Source organism: Bos indicus, chromosome 18, assembly GCF_029378745.1.
Source record: "Bos indicus isolate NIAB-ARS_2022 breed Sahiwal x Tharparkar chromosome 18, NIAB-ARS_B.indTharparkar_mat_pri_1.0, whole genome shotgun sequence".
Lineage (NCBI taxonomy): Eukaryota > Metazoa > Chordata > Mammalia > Artiodactyla > Bovidae > Bos > Bos indicus.
Window position 1 is genome coordinate 66,457,971 of NC_091777.1, and position 22,717 is coordinate 66,480,687.

The window sequence follows — 22,717 nt, forward strand, 5'->3', positions numbered from 1 at the left end:
CCCCGCAGAGCGCAGGCCGCGAGCTGGGCGCTGCCTGAGCCCCACCCTCTCCCTGCCCAGGTCGCAGGCAGGGGCTTCGGGAACAGGGGTGCCAGAGCAGGGGAGGAAGGTGGCGGTCGGACCTGGCCCGGTGGCAGGAGCGGCAGACGCCCGCCGAGGCCCCTCAGTTTTTAGAGGAGGCCCCTCAGTTCGGGCCACTGACCTGGGTCCCACGTGCGGGACTGCGGAGGGAGCGTTCTCAGAGGCGCTTTGAACGGAACCGAGCCTGGCTTCCCGAGGGGCCTTTTGTGCCATTTGCAGAACACTGTGCCGACCCCGCGCTGCCCTGTACATTCTCCCGGTGGCGCCTGGTCCCTGATCAGCGGTGGGAGTTTTGTAGATTGTACAGAAATCAGCACACTATTTTCTTGCAGCTTTCAGATTTTGCTAATCTGGATTAGACAGCAGATGTAAAGTGTTTTAGCAAAATGGAAAATTATGTGTGCAGTTATTAAGATGGGATTTCCAGAGCTGTGGGGCCTGGACCCAAGACCAACAGAGCCCCCAGCTCACACTGCCAGTCTGGGAGAGCTGCAGTCATGAGACTCCAACCCAGGAGGGCACAGAGGTGGGACTGCTCCCAGTGGGCCTGGAGGGCAGAAACTGAACCACTGAGGAGCATTCTTAAGGCTTAAAGTTCAAACAAACTTGCCCCAGTAAGTTTTGGACTTATCTGGTACCTATCACTCCTTTCTTCCTTCCCTTTAGAATGGGAATTGCTTCCTTCTGACATGGGAATGTCTATCCCATGCCTGTTCCATTATTATATTCTGGAAGCATACAACCTGTTCGGTTATACAGATTCTCAGCTGGAGACAAATCTGTTGAAGGGCTGTATTTCAAGTCTCACATCTGATTTAAATGATACTTAGATGAGACTTTGGAATTTAGAGCTGATGCTAGAACTAGCTAAGATTTGCGGGCAGAGATTGACTCTGAGTATGGGGTAGGTTTGGGGCCTTATCCAGGGGGTTACAAGTGCCAAGTTCTCCGGCATCACATCATGGTATAGGGATCACTGAGCCTTATCAAGCAGATTCCATTCCTCCAAAGAGAAGCACATGGCCACATCCTCAGAGGTCACATTACCCTGCCAAGATGGTGACAGAAGCATCACAGAACAGTCCACTTCAGAGCCACAGTCTCTTCCCCCACACGTCTATTCCATGCCCAACCTCCGCGCAAACTCCCTAACTCAGGGTTCTGAGAAACTAGACCTTGACACCACTGATGCCTTGTGCCTTCATGCGCCCGTGAATCACTGGATCCAGACATCCACAAGAGGAAGGTGGAACAACATACAGGTGAACCTTGGATAACACAGGTTTGAACTGCAAGCGTCCACTCATGCTTGAATTTTTTTCAGTAAATAAATACCACTTCATGAGCTGTGTACAGGTTGGTTGAGTCAGCAGATATGGAGTTACAGACACAGAGGGTCAGAATGTACATTTCATGTGGATTTTAGAGTGTGCAGAGGGTTGGTGCTCCTAACCTCTCGTCGTTCAAGGGTCAGCTGTGTATCTAAGCCATGCGCTGGCATAGAAGGATCCAGCTGCTCATTTTACCCTCATATTACCAAGGGCTCAATACCAGATCCTAGAGCCGTAAGGCACACTCTCTAAGGATGCACCACTCTCCAGTGCCTATCCCTCACTTCTCTAGATCCCACAGCCGCGTGCCATGGCTACCACCACCTGAGGGTTCACACCAAGGCACGTCCCTGGTCTCCCCGTTACCTGTACCTTAATTGGCATCTCTTCACTCCACTGTTGCGGGTGGAATTCCCAGTGTATAGTTATGGAGACAGCCAAATACGTGACACTGAACATATGACACAGATAGACGTTTATAAATCACATAGATGCAGAGCCTAAGAAAGGAGGACACACCACACCACACAAGACCACATGGAGGTTGTATTTCAGAAAGAGTAGGCTTCCCCTGTGGCTCAGCTGGTAAAGAATCCACCTGCAATGCAGGAGACCTGGGTTTAATCCTTGGGTTGGGAAGATCCCCCGGAGAAGGGAACAGCTACCAACTCCAGTATTCTGCCCTGGAGAATTCCAGGGACAGTATAGTCCAAGAGGTCTTGAACAGTCAGACACGACTGACCGACTTTCACTTTCACTAACTAAGTTAGTTTACAAATAATCTGACCCCCAGTTTGATAGAACAGAAAAGAGTAAACCGCCACGGACTGCGGAACGTAAGCTTTGTAGTGTCAAGAGAAGTGTTCCTTGGTTTCGATGGGAGGATGTGATAGGCTTTTCGCAAAATTCCATGGATTGGTAGGAACTGAAACCTGCTACAAAGAGAGAAACAGGAACTGCTCTCGTCTTCTTGATTAAAAAAGAAAAAAAGAGGGGGAGTATCTGGCTAGGAGAGCTTACCTGTAGGAACAGAGTGGGGAGGGCAACTTGTATTCAGGATATCTGAGCCATTGTATTTTTCACCCCCCACGTTAAGGTTACCCATAATGGGCCTATGTGCCAATCTAGCAGACGACACCCACACCATGCTGTACACAGTTCGCCATGATTTGATATCACACCAGACATCCCATGTCTTCCACTAGCAGTCGCAGCCCCAAAACTGTCTATGAAGCTCTCCCCGCCTGGCTCTGTTCCCTGCCTCAGACTCAGTCACACAGAACCTCGTGTGGGTCTCAGACACACATGGCTCTCCTCCGCTTCTGTGTTTCTCTTGCTGCCCCCTTGTAGAACCTTCCTCTGTCCACCTCTCCCTCACTCAAGTCACAGCCCACAGGTGGCCTGCCCCAGAGAACACGTGGTTCAGTGTCACGCCCCAGGGCGGGAATGGGACACCTTCTACTGTGTTGGTTCCACAAACAGCCCCGGAAAGGTGGAGAACGTGATGAGTCTATGGCCGGGGGTTGGACGCGTTCGTGTGTCCGTGTACTCCTGCACGGCCCTGAGGTGTCTGGCAGCCCTTTAACCTCTGACCCTCAATGCTCACTTGGCCTTTTATCAGGTGTCCCTCTGCCTGTCACCCTCCCCCAGTTGCCACAATGCTCTCAGAAACAGGTGCCCACATGAAACTGCAACAGGACGCCCTGCGGCTCCTGGGCACGGAAGCCTTTCTCCATCCCCAGCTTCTTGTCTGTCGGTCAAGGGATACACACAAGGATATCTTGATTTCCACTGCAGAACTAAAACAACCAACAAAGAGAAAACGCTAAGCACTTGAGGAAGCATTCTTCCGAGACGATCAGGAAGCCGAGGCCAGATTGAAGAAACGCAGGCCCAGCACACACGCCCTGGTCCTAACTGCCCCCTTGAACCCAGTAACTCCCCACTGACAGCCCGGGGGTTGGGACGCACTGTTTCAGGGCACCTCCCACTGCGTCTCCCTGCGCCGGGCAAAGCAGTACAGACAGTTCTCTCTGCTTCACGGAAAAGTCGAGCGCGAGATCCCATCCCGCACTTGCGCACAGACGCTGCGCTTTCGGCCTCACGCCTACGACACCTAGGGCCACCCACCCGCCGCCTCCCCGCGCCCCACCCCGCCCTGGATCCCGGGCCGGGCTGCGGCCCCGCGCTCCGGGCTTCAGTGTCTGGTGGGGCGAGGGCGGCGCGGGTCCGCGGGACGTGCGTTTACCTGAGACGGCCCGGCAGCGCCGGCTGCCATCGGAGTTCGTGAAGGGCGGAGCAGGGCTGGGCTCGGTGCGGCCATCCCCATCCCGGGCCTGGCGAGGGGGACGCCGGGCCACGTGGGAGCCTCAGATCCGCCTCGGTGCAGTGGGGACAGCGCGTCTTCTCAGACCAGAACGTCCCTCACGTCTGTCCAAAGCCTTAGGCACCGGTGCCCAAACAGACCTAAGGCAGTTATAACGTCAGCCACGAGAGGGAAATCAGAAGTCCCGCCCTTGCGAATTGGTCCTAAGACCCTTGCTCCTTGGAAGGAAAGCTATGACCAACCTAGACAGCTTATTAAAAAGCAGAAACATTACTTTGCCAACAAAGGTCCATCTAGTCAAGACTATGGTTTTCCCAGTGATCACGTATGGATGTGAGAGTTGGACTATAAAGAAAGCTGAGCGCCGAAGAATTGATGCTTTTGAACTGTGGTGTTCGAGAAGACTCTTGAGAGTCCCTTGGACTGCGAGGAGATCCAACCAGTCCATTCTGAAGGAGATCAGTCCTGAATATTCACTAGAAGGACTGATGCTGAAGTGAAACTCCAATACTTTGACCACCTGATGAGAAGAGCTGACTCATTTGAAAAGACCCTGATGCTGGGAAAGATTGAAGGCAGGAGGAGAAGGGGATGACAGAGGATGAGACGGCTGGATGGCATCACTGACTCAATGGACGTGAGTTTGAGTAAACTCTGGGAGTTGGCAATGGACAGGGAGGCCTGGTGTGCTGCAGTCCCATGGGGTCACAAAGGGTAGAAACACGACTGAGCGACTGAACTGAACTGAACTGAATCATCCTCCAGTAAAGGAGGCAAAGCTCTCCTGGGAAATGGTGCCTTTGGGTTTCCAGACAGAGGCGGGACTTCCACTCCTTCTTAAAGAGGTTGTACTCAGATTACTGGAGCGTCCTGTCAGCAACTAAAACTCTTAGGTGTTTGGCGACCTATTTATTAGTTTGGACTCCAGGAAGTTCAGCATGCTCTCAGAGGCTAAACAGATTCAGATTCTCGCAGAAGCTATAGATATAACGCACCTGTCCTCCATAGAATCACAAAAGGTGTGTCCACTAGTAGAGAAGACTCATAAATACCATGTGCAATTCAAGCATCAAAATTATAAAAATTCAACCATGTTTTGAAATTCAAGAAATTATCTTTAACAATCATATGACAATGATCATAAATTGACAAAAGTAATTTATGTAAATTTGGAGTAATTGCTCTGCAAGAAATTGAGACATAAATCTAGAGTAAAAAAATGCCAATTACTAATTGGCAATTGCTATCTACCTCTACAAGGATTAACTCGTGTGCTCTGCAGCTGCTGACTTTCAACATCTCCCAGAAAGGAGTTCAAGGTGGAGAGCAGAAATGAGGCACTCTGCTCGGGGAAAATTAGCAGGATAGGTCTTCAGATAGACGTTTTCAGGAGCCAGTTTTATGAGCCCAGTTCTTATATCTCCTCATATCTAGAAAAGCACCAAAACCCTTCATTGTGATGACTGTTCCCTGTGACTAGTACTAACCTTGATGAGACTAGCAGAAAACTTTTGCAAAAAATATGCCTGATTGCATGTACTCCCCCTTCACCAGAAGTACATATGTACTGCCTCTCCCCTCTGCCTCTCTGGAGCAGTTTCGCAGCGCTCTCTGAAATGCTGTCTCCCAGGTTACAGTCCTCGTTTTGCCCCAAATAAAACTTGATACACAACTTCCACGTTGTGCATGTTTTTTAAGTCAACAGAAACAAACACCGGACGTTGGTATAGAGACGTAAAATTTGTCACAAACGTAACAGAACGGGACTCCCCTGGTGGTACAGTAGTTAAGAATTCTCTTGCCGATGCAGGGAACCCAGGTTTGATACCTGTTCAGGGAAGATTTCACTTGCTGAGGAGCACCTGGGCCTCTGTGCCACCACTACTGAGAAGCCCACGCACCTAGAACCCATGCTCCACAAGAGGCCACAGCGATGAGAAGCCTACATACTGCAACAGAGAATAGCCCTTGCTCAGTGCAGTTACAGAAAGCCTGTGTGCAGTAATGAAGACCCAGTCCAGTAAAAAATAAATTAATTTTTTAGAAAGACCTACATTATTAAAGAATGTAACAGGACAGATTATGGAGAACATTTAAAGGCATGTGTATATTTTGATCCTGGATTTATGGGTAGAGCGGCACCAGATAGCAGTGAGAAATGTAAGCTTTTAAATACGGTCTGCATGCCGCAACAAAGACCAAAGATCCCACATGCTGCAGCCAAGACCTGGAGCAGCCAAATAAATAAAACTAACTATTAAAAAGGAAAAGAGTTCTAAAAAAATAAAAAAGGGTCAAACTTGAATCAGAGGGGCATCGGTAAATGGCAGAGTAGGAAATTATAGGTCCTTGTTCCCCCTAAAAACTCTAACAACATCACGCTGGTCAAAATAGTTTTTCAAGTACTGTAGAAACCAGTGAAGGATCTGCAGAAACTAAGCAAGAACCCTAACGAAAAAAATCCCACAAATCAAAATGATAAATTGGGGGGATGTCCCAGAAGTCCAATGCTAAGACTTCGCACTTCCAGTGCAGGGGGCAGAGGTTTGATCTCTGTAAGGGAACTAAGATGTCACATGCCATGAGTCCAAAAAACTAACGGAAAAAAAGATAAGCTTGAGGGCATTTTCAACGGCTCCAGGCCCTCCTCCCAGGCACAGCAGAGTGAGGTGGAGGCTGCCGTATTCTCAGTCCTACTGTGGGAAAGGAAGGCAAAGCATGGCACTTAACTGCAGCATTCCGGCTTGTCCGAAGGCTGGCCAGCAGTCTGGTTTCTGCATCGCTTGCCTCAGTGCTAATGACAACGGTGGCGATGGTCTGAAAGTCAGGATGGAGGCCAGTAAGACCCCTGGTAGACTCCAAACCTCGGGAGAGCAGCAGGGAGACTGCAGTCCTGCCACGTCTGGGGATAAAAAGACTAGGGCAGAGGAACGCAATAGAATGTTTAATGCCCTGAGAAAAATCAGGTGTGGGGGAGTGAGACTTTAGGGAAATTAAGATATTTAACGCAGCATACTGTGTACGGCAGTATGGGGGGAAAACACTCATACCCACACACCAGGGAAGATGCATGTCCAGAAAAAATCTGAGAAAGCCTGAAGCCTTCACAACGGGTTAATTAGCAAAGGTCTTTCCCTGCATGGGTTGTGGCTTCCCAGATAGCCCTAGTGGTAAAGAGCCTGCCTGCCAGTGCAGGAGACGTAAGAGATGCGGTTCAATCCCTGGATCGGGAAAGATCTCCAGGGAAGATCCCCTGGAGAAAGAAATGGCCACCCACTCTAGCCTGGAGAATTCCATAAACAGAGGAGTGGTGGGCTAAAGAATAAAGTCCATAAAGACTTGGAGAGATGGTTTAATGTAATGGTTAAGAGTGACAGTCCCATCACCTTGGCCTAATCCCAAGACTGACATCTGTCATATTCGAAGACCCACACTCAATGGCAGGTGTGTACACGCAGCTGCATACACCAGGGAGCAGGATTTCCAGGGGCCGTCTCAGACTTCTGCCTGCCACCCTGGTTTTTGCTAAGACATGTCTGCCTGAGACAATTTATGCTCTTCTCATATCCTTGATACCTGATAAAAAGTAGTCCAGGGATTTCCCTGGTAGTTCAGTCCTGGTAGGACTCAACACTTTCGTTGCAGTGGCCCAACTTAAATCCATATATCCGAGTCACTTTGCTGTGCAGCAGAAATTAGTGTAATATTGTAAATCCAATATAACTCTTGCATCTTGAGTATTGGCCTTTGCAGCAGTGAGCAGCTGAACTTGGGTTTGGTACCAGCCTTGTCCAGTTACACTAAATTCTTTTAGTAAAAATTTTCATTGCCTTCAAAAGAATACTCATACCCGCAAACCATTTTTCCATTTTCTCCCCACCCCCAGCACCTAAAACCACTTATCTCCTTTCACCCTCTATGGATTTGCCTAGTCTGGGTATTTCATATAAACAGGATCATATGATGTGTGACCTTTTGTGTCTAATCTCTTTAAGTTATGCATAATGTTTTCAAGGATCGTCTGTGTTGGAGTATGTGTGGGTACTCCTTTTGTCCAGCTTAACAACATCCCACTGTACAGGGAGACATTTTGTTCACCTATGTATCAGCTGATGGGTGTAAGTGGTGTTTCCACCTTTTTGCTCTTATGAACAATGCTGCTATGAATGTGTATACAGCTTTCTCTTGTGTGCAGGTACATGTATTTTCAATTCTTTGAGATATATACCTAGGAGTGGAGTTGCTGGGTCATGGAGTGCGTCTATATTTAACTTCTGGAGGAACCATCAGACTGTTTCCCAAATCAACAGCCCTGTTCAGATTAAATCTTGCCTCTTTTCATGTTTCTCACAGCTCTTGGTGACTCCTAGCTTACAATACATCTGACAATGTTTTCAGCTCTTTGCCTGCAGGCTTATTTCCCTCACCAGGTCCCAGATCCTTAAAAACAAAGGTTATTGTATCTTAATCTAGTGTCATATTCATTTTGACATTCTTACTCTCCTCATAGTAAAATGGAAGCAAGTTACTGGAATTGACAGATAATGTCACTGGGGAAGCTTTATTTCATGAAAGTGGTTCCCTGGCATGGTCTGGGAGGCTTGCCCCAAGAAATTACTGGTTAGGAGTGAGAAAAGAAAATCCTGACAATTTCTCTTTCACACTTAAAAGTCAGATTTCTCTTCCAATTAAGTTATGTTTATTCATGAAACTCTGAGAGCTAGGAAGCAGGAACTGCTGCATCATGTGAATTTATTTTCTGCTTTCATGTCTAGTCGTCATCGTTCAGGGTGCTTCTGTACAAGGTTCTCCAGAAGGAAGTCAGGCCCACGTCCTCAGCCATCTGTCCTCCCGCGGGTGTTCCTCCGCACTGGCTAGCACGTCCTGCATCTCCATCACTTGCTTTCACGGACTCCCCGCTTTTGCAGGATATACAGGATCCTTTACTTTCACTTCCTTTATTAAGTTTTGTGCTGCATTCAATCTCTGCTTTTCAAAACGTTTTCTCCTTTTTGATCTAATAACTAAAATGTAGACATCATGTTGCTGAGATACTAATAAATGAGGAATTATAAATGGAGACAAAAGAAGTGAGGAAAGATATGGAAAAATAAAGGAAGGAACAATGGAATTTTTAGGTTATACTGAACGTTATTTGCCTGATAAGGAAAACTGCACTTTGAAATTATTTCCCCACTTTCTGTACTCAAGCTTTGTAAATTCCCAGTTTTAAAAATGTATAATATTGTAAATCAACTATACTTGTTTTTAAAACTTAAGCAACTTAGCACGCCTGCCCGCATGAGCATATATCCTGTTATCTCCTCACAAGAACTGGCAGGGGTGGTGGGCAACTCTCAGCAGGGGTCTCTGACCCGGGGGTAGTAACCTGTTTTGTGGGCTTGGATCCCATTTCCATATCAGGCTGAGGCAGACGGTGTAGGAAGGCATCTGACTGACTGCGTTCAAAACTCAAGAATAATGCAACATTAATAAGTATGGGTAAGGAAAATATTTAGTCCAGGAAAGGTTTTGTTTCCTGAACTCTCTTTTCAATCCTTGGAATTGCCTTGCAAAAGGAACCAGCACCCACACAGCTGTTTGCCCCTCTGTGTAACTGAATGGTTCACTCTTGCAGGTGCGGCTAGAAATATTCATCTTTCTTACCTCCCACTTAGCTTTGCTTTTGAGAAAACCAAACCATCATTGTCAGCTCAGCTTTCCTGCAACTGGATCTGACAAGATAAACTGGTTGACCCCCTACCTGAATGAATGAAAGTTTCCAGTTCCCTCTCATTCTCCGGAAGGAGGTACGTGGACTCATCCTGGCCCTCATCCTCAAAGAATTCCTCTTCATCTCCTAACGATGGGATCTTGATATTTTTATAAAGTGATGCAAGTTGTTGCTTTTCCTCAGCCTCGACCAGTCGACTGGAGAACAAAACACACAATTTGGGGGAAGGCTGTGCCTGGGGCTTGCAGAATCTTAGCTCCCCGACCAGGGATCAAACTGTGCCCCCTGCAATGGGAGCGCAGAGTCTTAACCACTGGACCACCACAAGAATTCCCCAAATAGATAAATTTGAAAAGCATAATTTTCACAGTAAATCATCAGGTCTTAATCCTTAGTCCTGTGGTTTTCCGACTGAAAAGCAGTCACTAGTTCGTGGTGGTACTAATACATGGGGAAGGAGGCAGAAATAGGCTTTGAACAAAGTGTCAACGTTTTAAATGAAGATAGCATAGGGACTGTTGTTTTTCCTTTTGCTCAATCTCCAATATTTTTTGGCCTGGCACTGTTACTGATCCTGTATTTAAGATGTTCATCATGGGGTTATGAATGCATTAATTTAGATTAAAAAAATACTATATGATTATTTATCTTGACTACCAAGTTTTTGGCACTGCCTTAGATTTTGCACCTGAAGTGAGTGCCTTGTTCACCTCACCTAGATCTAACTTGGAAGTGGATCATTGAACAGATATTTCTGTGTGAAGTGGAAATGGATAATACAGTGTTTAATTTTTTGTAACATATGTACCTTCTTAATTGTTTGGCTCATGGGCTTCTGGGGTGGCTCAGATGGCAAAGAATCTGCCTGTAATGTAGGAGACCTGGGTTAGATCCCTAGGTCAGGAAGATCCCCTAGAGAAGGCAATGGCTACACACTCCAGTATTCTTGCCTGGAGAATTCCATGGGCAGAGGAGCCCTGCAGGCTACAGTCCATGGGGTTGCAAGGTTGGACACAACTGAGCAACACTACATGTAATAATAAATCATTTTAGGGTCAGCTTAACTGTGTTCTAAGGAGCTGAGATGGAGGAAGGGGTGTAGGGGTAACGTTCCAGAATCATGCTGTGCAGCAGAAGAACTGATCTGACTGTAAACACTGCTGCAGATAATCAGGAAACTGGGACAGGAACAGGATTTGGGTGAAGAGAATGAGGTGCTCACTTCATGTGCAAAATTTAAGGGGGTGCCAAAAAACTCAGTGATGATGATAAATATTTTGACTCAATATTTTTAAAAACTGAAATGAGTGAATTCTCTGGCCGTCCAGCGGTTGGGACTCGGTGTTTCCACCGCCAAGGGCCCAGATTCAATCCGTGGTTGGGGAACTAAGACCCCACAGGCAATGCAATATAGGTAAAAAAAAAAAAAAAGGAAAAAAACTGGAAAAATCCATAATAAACCAAATATCAAAATTTAAAAAACAGGCTCCATCAGCACTGTGATGAACTGCATGAGAGCCTGAGTCAAAAGGGAAAATGTTGAGTCCCTATATACACGCTTTTATGTATTATTTTATGGTTCTTCTTTTCTAAAACATTAAAGTAGTTGAGAATATATTTTAAAAATTGAAAAGCCCTATATCAAAACTCATGGCATTATTTTAAGTTTAAATAATTTATACCAGAAACAAAATCTATTATAATTTTACTTTCCTGGTTTAAATGAAATAAAACTCACTAATATATTTTCGCTTTTTGTATTCATTCATTTATTTTACTTGGCTGCACTGGGTCTTCACTGTGGCACGTAGGATGTTTAGTTGTGGCTTGTGGGATCTAGTTCCCTGACCAGGGATCAAACTCGGGTCCTCTGCATTGGGAGCACAGAGTCTTAACCAGTGAACCACCAGGGAAGTCCCTCATCGATATATATCCAAAATATACTTCTGGAAAAAATTAATGGCTAAAAATTACATACAAACATGTACTCTGGGGCACATATTTTCCCTTTTGCCTCAGGTTTTAAAATGTCACTATGGGTAACACAAACTTAAAAGCTGTAAACGTTGACATTAGTTCAGTAACTTAATTGGTCACTAAGAGTTCAGGATGAAATATTTTAGTGAGTTATTTTAGGAATCTTCATATTTGTTAACATCTTTGTCTATACTAATGAAATAAACTGAAATTGAAGTTCCATAAATTGAGTCAAAGGAGATCGTCAGATTAGAAAATCTAGAACCAAACATGCTGGTGACACTCACTCATTAATTTCACCTTTAATTTTCCTTCATTTGACATACTTCAAGGTAGTCCTAATATGGTTACCTTAAAAGATATTCCATACGTGGCAATGTATTGCCCATGTGCACATTTAATCCTAATGAAGAATTTAGTACTTCCTCAAGATGTTTCTGATAGGAGATAATGGAATCCTGGAACTAAATCCTAGAATAGGAATCAACGTGCTGCTCCTGATCACAGTCACATGATGTCACAGAGTGGCTTGCCTTTGTCTGATACTAATTTCAAGATGATCACATAAACTGAGCTTCGCCACAAGCTTTATTTGTGTAAACAAGATGAAGTGTCTTCCCTAAACGCTACTATCACCCCAACCACACTGATGATAAGTTTCTAGTGAAAGAGACAATGGTCACTTTTCTGCTTTGCTCTATTAAGATTTTTTTCCAAAGCATCAAGTTCACTCTAGAAAATCACATTATGAAAGGATGCCAGCATCTCAGAACATTTTTTATCATGAACCACAGTAAGAGATAAGTTTTACTTCACAATCTTCAGTCTGAAAAGTTGAAAATCAGCATTTCCATTCTACTAAACTGTATTCATTCTGTCCTGTTTTTTGTTATTTATTCGTAACTTTTATTTTTTTAATGTTTCACCATGTTTCTTTTTATATTTTTCATTTATGTCATGATCCACCATGAATATAGGCCATATTCTGAAAAACGCTGAAAACTTGTAATGACTATAATTACTCAGTGATTATAAGAATTATCAACATTATCACCATTATTAACATTACTACCATGAAATAATCTAGTTACCTGTATGTCTTACTAAAGGATGGTAAAGATTACTTAGCATAGACTTACTATATCACGTAGGAAATAGTGGTCCCAAATATCAGGGCAATAGTGAGGGCTATACACGCAATTGTAACTACTTTAACAAGAGCAGGTCTATGAGGAATCCATGCTAAAAATAGAAAGAAAAGAAGTTTTCATAAACTCTCATTTTTAGCTGTGACTATCAGTTATCAGGGCTTCCTTGATAACTCAGTTGGTAAAAAATCCACCTGCAATACAGGAGACCCTGGTTCAATTCCTGGATTGAGAAGATCCCCTGGAGAAGGGAAGGGCTACCCACTCCAGTATTCTGGCCTGGAGAATTCCATGGACTGCATAGTCCATGGGGTCACAAAGAGTCAGACTTAGCAACTTAGTCAGTCGCTGACTAAGCGACTTTCGTAGGTGGTGCTAGTGGTAAAGCACCCACCTGGCAATGTAGGAGACATAAAGAAACTTGAGTTCAATCCTTGGATCGGGAAGATACCCTGGAGGAGGGCATGACAACCCACTCCAATATTCTTGCCTGGAGAATCCCATGGACAGAGAAGCCTGGCAGGCTACAGTCCACAGGGTCGCATAGAATTAAGACACGTCTAGTCAAGGCTATGGTTTTTCCTGTGGTCATGTATGGATGTGAGAGTTGGACTGTGAAGAAGGCGGAGCGCCGAAGAATTGATGCTTTTGAACTGTGGTGTTGGAGAAGACTCTTGAGAGTCCCTTGGACTGCAAGGAGATCCAACCAGTCCATTCTGAAGATCAGCCCTGGGATTTCTTTGCAAGGAATGATGCTAAAGCTGAAACTCCAGTACTTTGGCCACTTCATGCGAAGAGTTGACTCACTGGAAAAGACGCTGATGCTGGGAGGGATTGGGGGCAGGAGGAGAAGGGGACGACAGAGGATGAGATGGCTGGATGGCATCACTGACTCGATGGACGAGAGTCTGAGTGAACTCCGGGAGATGGTGATGGACAGGGAGGCCTGGCGTGCTGTGATTCATGGGGTCGCAAAGAGTGGGACACGACTGAGCAACTGATCTGATCTGATCTGATCTGAAGCGACCTAGCACATATACATGTATCAGTTAATATATTTGTTAATCATATTGTTTTAGGGGAATAGGAGAGAAAATCAGAAATAACATTAAAAATAAAAATTCTTAATTTACAAGAAAACCATGCAAGCTAGATTGCACAGCCTGTGTGAACAGGTATAATTTGAATTCCCACCTAAACCCTGACTCCTTTTTTTCATCTGTCTCCTGTCTTTGGCCAAAGCCATTTCTTATGAGACTGGTCCCTGATGTATAGCAGAGACTGCCACTGATATAGCTGAAAGGAGAGTGGCCTTAGTTTTACAACTCAAGTGTTGCCGGATAGTCTTAGGTTGTACAGTGCTGTTTTTAAATAAAACAGGCTATTACAGGGCAATTCGAGATCTAATCCCACAAACCTGCATTCCAGGGATTGGTGTTTAGGCCCACTGAATATCCTATAAAACCAAGGGTGGTCCTCGCAGGCTCACTCTTCTCTTCATCTGAAATGAAAATAAACAAACAGAGCTACTTCGGGTACAAACTGAACAAAGGCGCGACTGACTAAGTACATTACTCAGCCGTTTGTGAAATCTGACAAACTGAGGTGCTCCTCCTCGTCTCACACGGAGCACTCCCTCACTTTCTTTCCCTTCCCTGGCTCAACAACTGAGCTGAGAAACTCTTTGAGACTGGCACCTCAACGTGAAGTCAGCTTGACATGAAGAAAAGAACCTGGACTATGAAAATGCTCACAGATTAAATGCTTAAGCTTTCAGTTCACACGCTCAGTTGTGTCCGACTCTTTGCAACCTCATGGACTGCAGCACGCCAAGATTCCCTGTCCATCACCAACCCCCGGAGCTTACTCAAACTCATGCCCATTGAGTCGGTGATGCCATCCAACCATCTCATGCTCTGATGTCCCCGTCTCCTCCCATCTTCAATCTTTCCCAGCATCAGGGTCTTTTTAAATGAGTAAGTTCTTTGCATCAGGTGGCCAAAGTATTGGAGGTTCAGCTTCAGCATCAGTCCTTCCAATGAATATGCAGATGTTCATTGAATGATTCTCTCGATTTTTCTGTACATTTTCAGGTTTTCATAATGAAATACTGATGTGGGGGATATGGGTTACAGATGGTTTCAAAACCGTGACTACTGAAAACTGGTCATTGGACTTGGCAATGGGAAAGTCATTGGAGACCTAGTCAAAAGTGATATTACTCATGTGCATAACTGACAGAGCTTCATGAGAGAACAGAAGGAAAGGGATTACAGAGAGCAAAAGTTTTGAAAATTTTCTGAAGAGTTTTGCTGTCATGGCGGGAATAGAAATGAAGGCATCTCCCAGAAGGAGCTGAGGGGTTGGGAGACAGGTTTTGCTTTTTAATACAGGAAAATTGACATCATGATCTCATGAGCACAGGGACCACACTTTAAATTGTGATGCTACTGGAAAGGGAGAAAGAATCGACCAGTGTCCCGAGTTGGCCTGAGGGGATGGAAGTTGGTGCACAGGTGAAGGGTCAGCCTTGACCTGGCCCGGAGGAAAGATGAGAAAGTGTTATTCAACTGCTAGTTAGGGCGATGCAGACGCTTGCTCAAGTGCTTGTTTTGTCAGTGATGGTAGGAACAAGGCCATCCTCCAAGAGCAAGGTTGGGGTAGATATGGTGGGGGTGTTTGTGGAATGAGAAAAACAGAGGAGAAAGTCACCAAGCAAAGGGGGAGGGTAAGTGGACTAGGAAAATGGACCAGCGTAAATAAAATTCCCTAGAAACAGAACGGCTGGGTACACTTTTTTTTTTATAGACACTCCTGTAGCCCAGAGTCCACCAAAATTATTCAAACTATTCAACACTAGTCCATCCTAAAGGAAATCAATCCTGAATATTCATTGGAAGGACTGATGCTGAAGCTGAAGTTCCAATACTCTGGCCACCTGATGAGAAGAGCTGACTCTCATCAGGAAAAGACCCTGATGCTGGGAAAGATTGAAGGTGGGAGGAGAAGGGGGTGACAGAGGATGAGATGGTTGGATGGTATCACTGACTTGATGGACGTGAGTTTGAGCAAACTCTGGGAGATAGCGAAGGACAGGGAGGCCTGGCGTGCTGCAGTGCATGGGGTCGCAAACAGTCAGACACGACTGAGCGACTGAATGACAACAAATGCAACACTAAACCTACTCCATGTACCTACCCTGCCTCACGCATCCCTTCCCCCAGATGGTAACAGCAGCTCTGGGTCACGCTCTCCTCTTTCTGCCCTTTCTGCCCCCTGCCTCCTAACAAGGCTGGTCCTTCCCCACATGGCTTGACATGGTGCGCCCTGCCTGCTGTTTCTAGGATTCTGTGTGTATAACCTTCCTCCTTCACGATCATCATTTCCGAGTCTGTGGGTCTTATCATACCTGATTAAAACAAATCCTGGGTGTATTTCAAAACTGTGGGTCAAAAGTGAATGCATTCTTCTCATAAGAACTCCCAAATTGCCCTCTGTAGAAGCTGCACTTATTCCTGGCTTACGCACAAGACGGGACATTAAATTTCCCTATTCCTTTGCCGGTACAGTTTATTATGAGATATTTCGCCCATCTTCAACATAATAGCTGAAAACTGGAATTAGAGTGTATTTTCGAGGTGTATTTTCCTTTTTATGAGGTAGGCATCTTTCCATGTAACTGAGAGCTTAGAGTTACAAGAGAAAATTGGAGTCTTCCAGTGATTCAACTAGACGAACAATTTTGTCTTCTGTCTCTATCAGAAATTACCCTTGGGACTGAAAGCTCAGGGATGGCAGAGGTCTCAGCAAACCTCTAGGGCCACCTCACAAGAGGTTAGTGTTCATAGTTCATGTCAAGACTAGAATGTGGGCCTTCCAACACTTTGATCCAGCTTCCTTCTCTGGACTTTGGGGGTGGTGAAGTGAATGGGGAAATGAAACACTATAGCTGAGCTGTGTACATGTGTATGCGCACTCAGTTGCTCAGTCGTGTCCAACTCTTTGCGACCCCATGGACTGCGACCAGCCAGGTTCCTCTGTCAATGGGGTTCTCTAGCCAAGAATACTGGAGTGGGTTGCCACACCCGCCTCCAGGGGATCTCCCCAACCCAGGGATCAAACGTGCGTCTCTTATGACTCCTGCATTGGCAGGTTCTTTACACTGAGCCACCTAGGAAGCCCATAGCTGAGCTTTAGGAAGAGTAATAAAGAATGTCTTTGGGATAGACAGATGTATTAATTGTGATTTTTTTTTCTATATTTCCTGACACTTTGACATCTGTGCTATTTTCTAATCTGTCCCTAGCAACATGGTTACTAACCCAGCCGTGGGGGGCAAGGCGTGCCTTTTTCTAATTTGCACAGGGCAGGGGGGAGCTGTACAGGTTAGTTATGAGCATCATGGGACGCCCTCCTGGAGGAGCCATATGATACAAGAGCTCTGCAGGTATTTACGGATCCCACATGCACTCCCAGATCCCGACTTACCAGTGCTCGCTGGGGGCTGCATGGGTGTGGTACTCGGAGCTAGATGGCCATTGAAGGGGATCAGAGAGGAGAGAGAGGTTTAGGATACATTTAGGAAAATTACAATATAACTTGGTATTAGATGAAAGGGCATGACATGTAGTTTCCAAATATTAATTGCTGAGATGGTAAATGTTCTTAGCAAGTTTACTCCAATGCCGAGTAGATGCATGGGGCTTAGTCTGCAAAAGCATGGTGCTCTGTTCACAGCCAGCGTTTCCTCTGATGCATATGGACGGTCAGCAACACAGTGCATCTGGGTCCTGGTCCGCTTCTGTGGTCGTGCAAGCTGGGAACCCTCCTCTCAAGCAGAGGACCTAGAGAAACTTGGTGCGCAGCTGAAAGTGCGGTGCTATCATCAGCTCAGAGAGGTGGTGCTGGGAGGGCCCGACAGTGACAGCCCTGCCATCGCCCAGCTTACAGAGAGAACCACACAGGATCCAGTTTCCAATCAACGTCTATCTAATCTTATTATTTTATGGATCACGCTACTAACAATACAGAAGAAAAGACACACTGAATAGCAGCTAGGAGGACCACAGAGTACAGTTCCCATTTCACTGACCGAGTAGTAACAATGACTCACCTCTGGGTCTTGGGATAGCTCCATGGGCCAAATGAAATTGCTTACCGAACTGTATGGGTTGTTTGGTGACATTTGGGCGTCTTTCTAAGGGAAAATAATCTGGAAAAGAAAACCTACAGCAGTGAGGTGTAATCACCCCGTTTTACTTCCCCTGAAATGAGTGAAAGCAATGGTTGAGGCAACCCATTCAGCCTGTTGTCTGTCCGAGTGGTTGGAACTCACCTGCATAAGGCACACTCAGATGAAGTGGGCACTCCATTAAAAACAAAAATAAAACAGCAAAAGAACTTTGAACCTTGTCCATAATTCCAAAACTGCTCGTTTGTTATCGCGTGGGTGTAAGGAAGTATTTAGCTGTTGTCCACCATCTGCCCTATATTTCTCTGAGAAACTAAGGAGCTCTTCTCCCTACAGAATGTCTCAGTTCTGACTGGGAGCCACCAGTGTGAGGTCAGCTCATGTTGCCACATGGAATTCTTTGATGGAACGAAGTCAGCCAATGGGGAGACTAACAGAATGAGAGGGTGTGCTGGGAGTGAGTAAGACCCTCAGAGTGTCCTGACTCTTGAGGAGACAGAAGGGAATCAATTATAATTCAATGCGACACCTCACCAGAAGCAAACGGAGACAGCAGGGCTCTGTAGGCCCATTCTAATGCTTACCCCAGCTTCCTAGATGTTTGAGTTTCTTCAAGTTACTTAACCCCTCTGAGCTTCAGTTTCCTCATCAGTAAAACAGGAGGAGGAAAGAATGCCCACTTCACAGGGTAACAGCGATGGCTCAATAATCCACACAAAGCTAAAAAACTGGGTTGGCCCTGAGCGTTAGTTCTGGATGTAAAATGTGAGAGTGTAATCTTTGAAAAAAAGCAATTTGGTATGCCTCTAACCTCTGGGGTACCATCCAGAAGCCTAGACCCGAGTGGCTGTCTCCAAAAGTTTCTTTAAGGGAGAGATTAATTGAATCATCTCAGCATGTAGAAAGGGGATTGAACAATGAGATGGTGTAGATGGCTGTCCCCGGGACTTGTCCTCTGCCCATCCGGTAGTTCACATGATACTCGAAATAGGCTTTCATCCCTCCCACCAATGATAGTAAGAACAGACCGGACACCTCTTGATGCTTACACAGCCCCGAGGACCAGGAGCCGACTCCCTGTGCTGCAGCCCAGAGGGCAGCTGCCCCTCCTAAATGTCTGGGGGATGACAAGGCTGGGACCCCGCCCCCCAAGACCTCCTCCTGCTGTGAACTACCAAGAGGGTCTTGTTCTGTTCTTTCAACACCCAACCTGGCTTCCCCCCATTCTGCTGTGCCCCCGGGATAAGCCTGGTAAGGATGCAGCTCCCATGCTCTAAATCCCAGTCTCACAACTGCCTCCAATCAAACCCATCTCTTTTGAGCTTCCTGTTGGCCTGCCTGTGGGCACTGTTTAGACTGGACTTAGGACTGTCAAGGTCCCTGGGGACTGGCCTAGGGTATCGATCTCCCTGTGCTCACTGCTGCCTTGCCCAGTCCTTCCCCCTAGGTCTGTGAACATCTGGCTCCTAGTCCAGGTTTCCCGGAACACAAAATACTGGACGGAATTAACTGTGTGTTTTCTAGGAACCTGGAGGTAAATTTCTACACCGTCAGCCCGTATCTCCAGGTTTCGTACCACCTGTATCCCAGAGCCCTTTGAGTGGCCCCTCTAGGCCAGACGAAGCCTAGGCCACCGCCCTCCTCTATGCTGTCGCGACACGGGGCCAAGTTACGAGTCCCCCGCACTTTGCGTGGGTCCTGCCCAAAGCGGACCCACAGTGACCTCAAGCCAAGCTGGCTTCCTCCCTTTTGAGTTATAAACCGTGTCATGTCCCACTGAACGTCTGCTCCCAGGACAAGAACCTCCAGAGCCTGGTTGAAAATACATTATTTCTGGGGCCAGGGGGAGGGGCCTGTATTTTTAAGATGCCCCCAGGTAACTGTCAGGATAAGAAGTTTGGGGAACAAGACCAAACTTAGTGGCTTCTGGTGGAAAATCTCATCAGGGCCCCCGTTTCTCCACTGGGACCCTCTTTCTTTGGGCACTAGGACTTCTCCAGACCCTTTACCAGTTCCTCCCACTCTGAGGACCCACCTCGAGCCGGGCGCTGCCCGTAACTGCCATGCTCGCTCCACCTGCAGAGGGGTTTCGTCTTTGTGATGTCACAAGGGAGGGCACTCCCTGTCTGGGCAGAAAGAACAGCTTCTGTGGGGGAGGCTGGCATGAGCCCTGGCTCTCCTGACTGAAGACTGTGTTGCTGGGAGTGCCCAGCACTGCACACATCCCCAGGCCCTTCTCTCCTCTGTCCACAAGGCAAGGCTGCCTTGTTGCTTCTGAGTTAATTGCTGTTTTGTTTTTTTTTAAGAATTTAAACACTTATTCTTCAAATTAAGAAATTACACATTTTGATAATGGTCATTGTCTTAAAAGTGTCATTCAGTTCCAGCACATTTAAAAGGATATTGGTAATTCTGACCAATTCTTGTAACTGCCTCCTTGATATCCATCCACCCTGGACCCCATCATATGGCTGAGCCTTCTGACCAGGCTTTCTCCCACATATAGGGCTTCGTGACCATCTGCTGAGACCTCAGCGCCCTTCTCCCTGTGCCGCACCCCTTCAGTCCCCCCACATCTCCAGTCAGGAGATCCAGATGAGGAGGTCAAGAAGCACAACTGACAACCTGCGGGTGTCCCAAGCACTTCCAGAGCCAGAGTGCCATGCTAGGCACCTCAGACACGGCAGACCGGGACCAATGAGGTCCCCAGGGAGCACAGAGCCTGGTGTGTGGCATCGGGAGACAGAGTGGACAGTAAGAAAGGAGAAAATGTACGAGGTGATGTCAAGTAGAGACGCGTGCAACGCAGCCAGTGAAGACAGGGCGGTGAAGTGGGAGTGAGGAAAGCGTGCTGGCTGCATGGTCCAGCATCAACATGGCCATGAACAGCCCCGGTCCAGGTCGCTGAGGGCTGGAGTCAAGGCTGGGCAGTAACTCGTGCTTGGGAGTAGCGGAGAAACAGGCAGAGGCTCCGTGACACCAGGCACGTGTTCTTCCACCCTGACTCTACGAAGCCCCGGGCTTGCGGATCACACTTCAGAGTTACCTTGGGAGGTAAGAAGTCACCGACTAGCTTTCTGGTGTCTTCACCTCCCCATCCCAGGATCCATCCTCCCAACCCTGAACTCACTGGGGTTCATAGGGACCAGGATCTGATCCCGTCCCATGTATGCATAAAAACAAGTAGCTGATGAAAACAAGAGAAATAAATGTGCTCACTGGCCAAGGAAATAAGCAAGTTTCTAAGCATACTTATTTCCAAAAGAAAAACAGCACACTGGATTACAGATTCTATCAGAGGCACATATATTAGAACAGATGGACCAAAATTTTAAAGTAGTAACATACATTTAGAGAGATAAGGCATGACATTAACAATAGGGAATGAGACTAATAACATATAAAAGATAACCAAGAGGAAATATTAGATATGTAAAACAGTTGTTGAAATGAAGATACAATTAGAGGAATTAAGTAGCAAATAGACAGCTGAGAAACAAATTAGCAAACTAGCATAGCAAACAAGAAATGTCCAGAGGAAAGAGAGAAAAAGGAATTAGAGAACATGAAAGCAGAGGTAAGACATACTGACAACAGACACAAACGTGCTAACATCTAAGTGTTAATAATAGGAGTCTTAAAAAGAGAAAAAATTTAAATACATAGATGAAATCTTAAAAAAAGAAGAGATAAATTTCCCAGAATGTAAAACAGAATAAAGACATCAGATGAAAAGGCCCATAGAAGTATCTTATGAAGTTAATCATATACTTACCATATGACTCAGCTACTCCACTGCTAGGGTTTTACCCAAGATAAATGAAAACCTGCACACACAAATAACACTGAAAAAGAACATCCAGAGCAGCTGTATTTACACTGGCCCAGAGCTGGGCTCAAGGTAATGTCCATCTACAGGTGAACAGAATGACCGCTGTGGCTCATCCACATAACGGAAAGCAAGCTACTGACACACACTACAACGTGGAGGAGCCTTCAAAATCATGCTGAGCCAAAGTATCTGGATACAAACGTAGGATACAAATAGAACACTGTACAATTCTACCTTTAGAAAACTCTAAAAGACAGTTCTAATGTATATTCACAAAACAGACATGTGGCTGCCCAGGTCTTAGGGTTGTGGTGGGGATTAACTGTGAAGAGACATGGGGAACTTTCTGGAGAAGGGAAAAAACTCTCTAGTTTTACTGTAGTGGTGGTTACAAGGATATGGACGTTTTTTCCGAAACTCACCAAACTGTAGACGTAAAGGGAGATTCGGCAGCATACCTGTGGTGTTCACAGAGCCCCAAGACTGGGTGAGGCCAAGGTAGTGTGAGCAGACGGGAAGTGGGGAGGAAACAGCAAAGCGGACCTGAAGTGCAGGCCAGAGGGGCAGGGTCGAGCCCCAAAGCCAGGTGAGCGTACTTCAGGGAGGAGAGGACCATCACCTGAGAACTTGAGATGCTGCTGCTAAAGTCAAGGAAGAAAACAGAGCTGACCCCTGGATTCAGCAATGTGGAGGACATGTGGCAGCAAGGTAGGTTTTGGAGTGCGTTCAAGAAAGAATGGCTTCCCCAGTGCCTCAGCAGTAAAGAATCTGCCTGCCAACGCAGGAGACACAGGAAACGTCAGTTCAATCCCTGCGTCGGGAAGATCCCCTGGAGGAGGAAATGACAACCCACTCCAGTATTCCTGCCTGGGAAATTCCATGGACAGAGGAGACTGGTGGGCAACAGTCCATGTGTTCACAGAGACAGACGCAACTGAATGGCTGAGCAGAAGAAAGAATGGAAGGGAAATGAAGACAGCAAAAAGAGACCACCTTTGAGAAATTCTGTAACAAGGCAGAGACTGATACAGGAGCTAGAGGGTTTTCTTTTTTTAAAGTATGTTTGCACATCAATGGGGATAACTCAGTATATATAG

The 22,717-nt window shown here is 46.2% G+C and overlaps 1 protein-coding gene across 1 annotated transcript; it reads right to left on the bottom strand.

Moving 5' to 3' along the window:
- Positions 1–7,218: 7,218 nt before the first annotated feature.
- C18H19orf18 (chromosome 18 C19orf18 homolog) lies at positions 7,219–19,778 on the bottom strand. Its single transcript, XM_070772438.1, has 7 exons — positions 17,933–19,778; positions 17,711–17,809; positions 17,086–17,124; positions 14,015–14,098; positions 12,589–12,691; positions 9,503–9,669; positions 7,219–8,792 (listed from the first exon to the last, which is right to left on the bottom strand). Exons 1-7 carry the CDS (start codon positions 18,012–18,014, stop codon positions 8,644–8,646), a joined length of 723 nt encoding a protein of 240 aa, XP_070628539.1. The 5' UTR covers positions 18,015–19,778; the 3' UTR covers positions 7,219–8,643.
- Positions 19,779–22,717: the final 2,939 nt, after the last annotated feature.

Excerpts from the sequence above, each read along its gene's own strand:
- C18H19orf18 (XM_070772438.1), bottom strand. The coding sequence starts at position 18,014 with ATGGACAAGGTTCAAAGTTCTTTTGCTGTTTTATTTTTGTTTTTAATG. Across the intron at positions 17,810-17,932 it reads TCTGAGTGTGCCTTATGCAG|ATTATTTTCCCTTAGAAAGA; the intron begins GTGAGTTCCAAC and ends TTTCTTTTCCAG. Across the intron at positions 12,692-14,014 it reads CACCAATCCCTGGAATGCAG|CATGGATTCCTCATAGACCT; the intron begins GTTTGTGGGATT and ends TTCTATTTTTAG.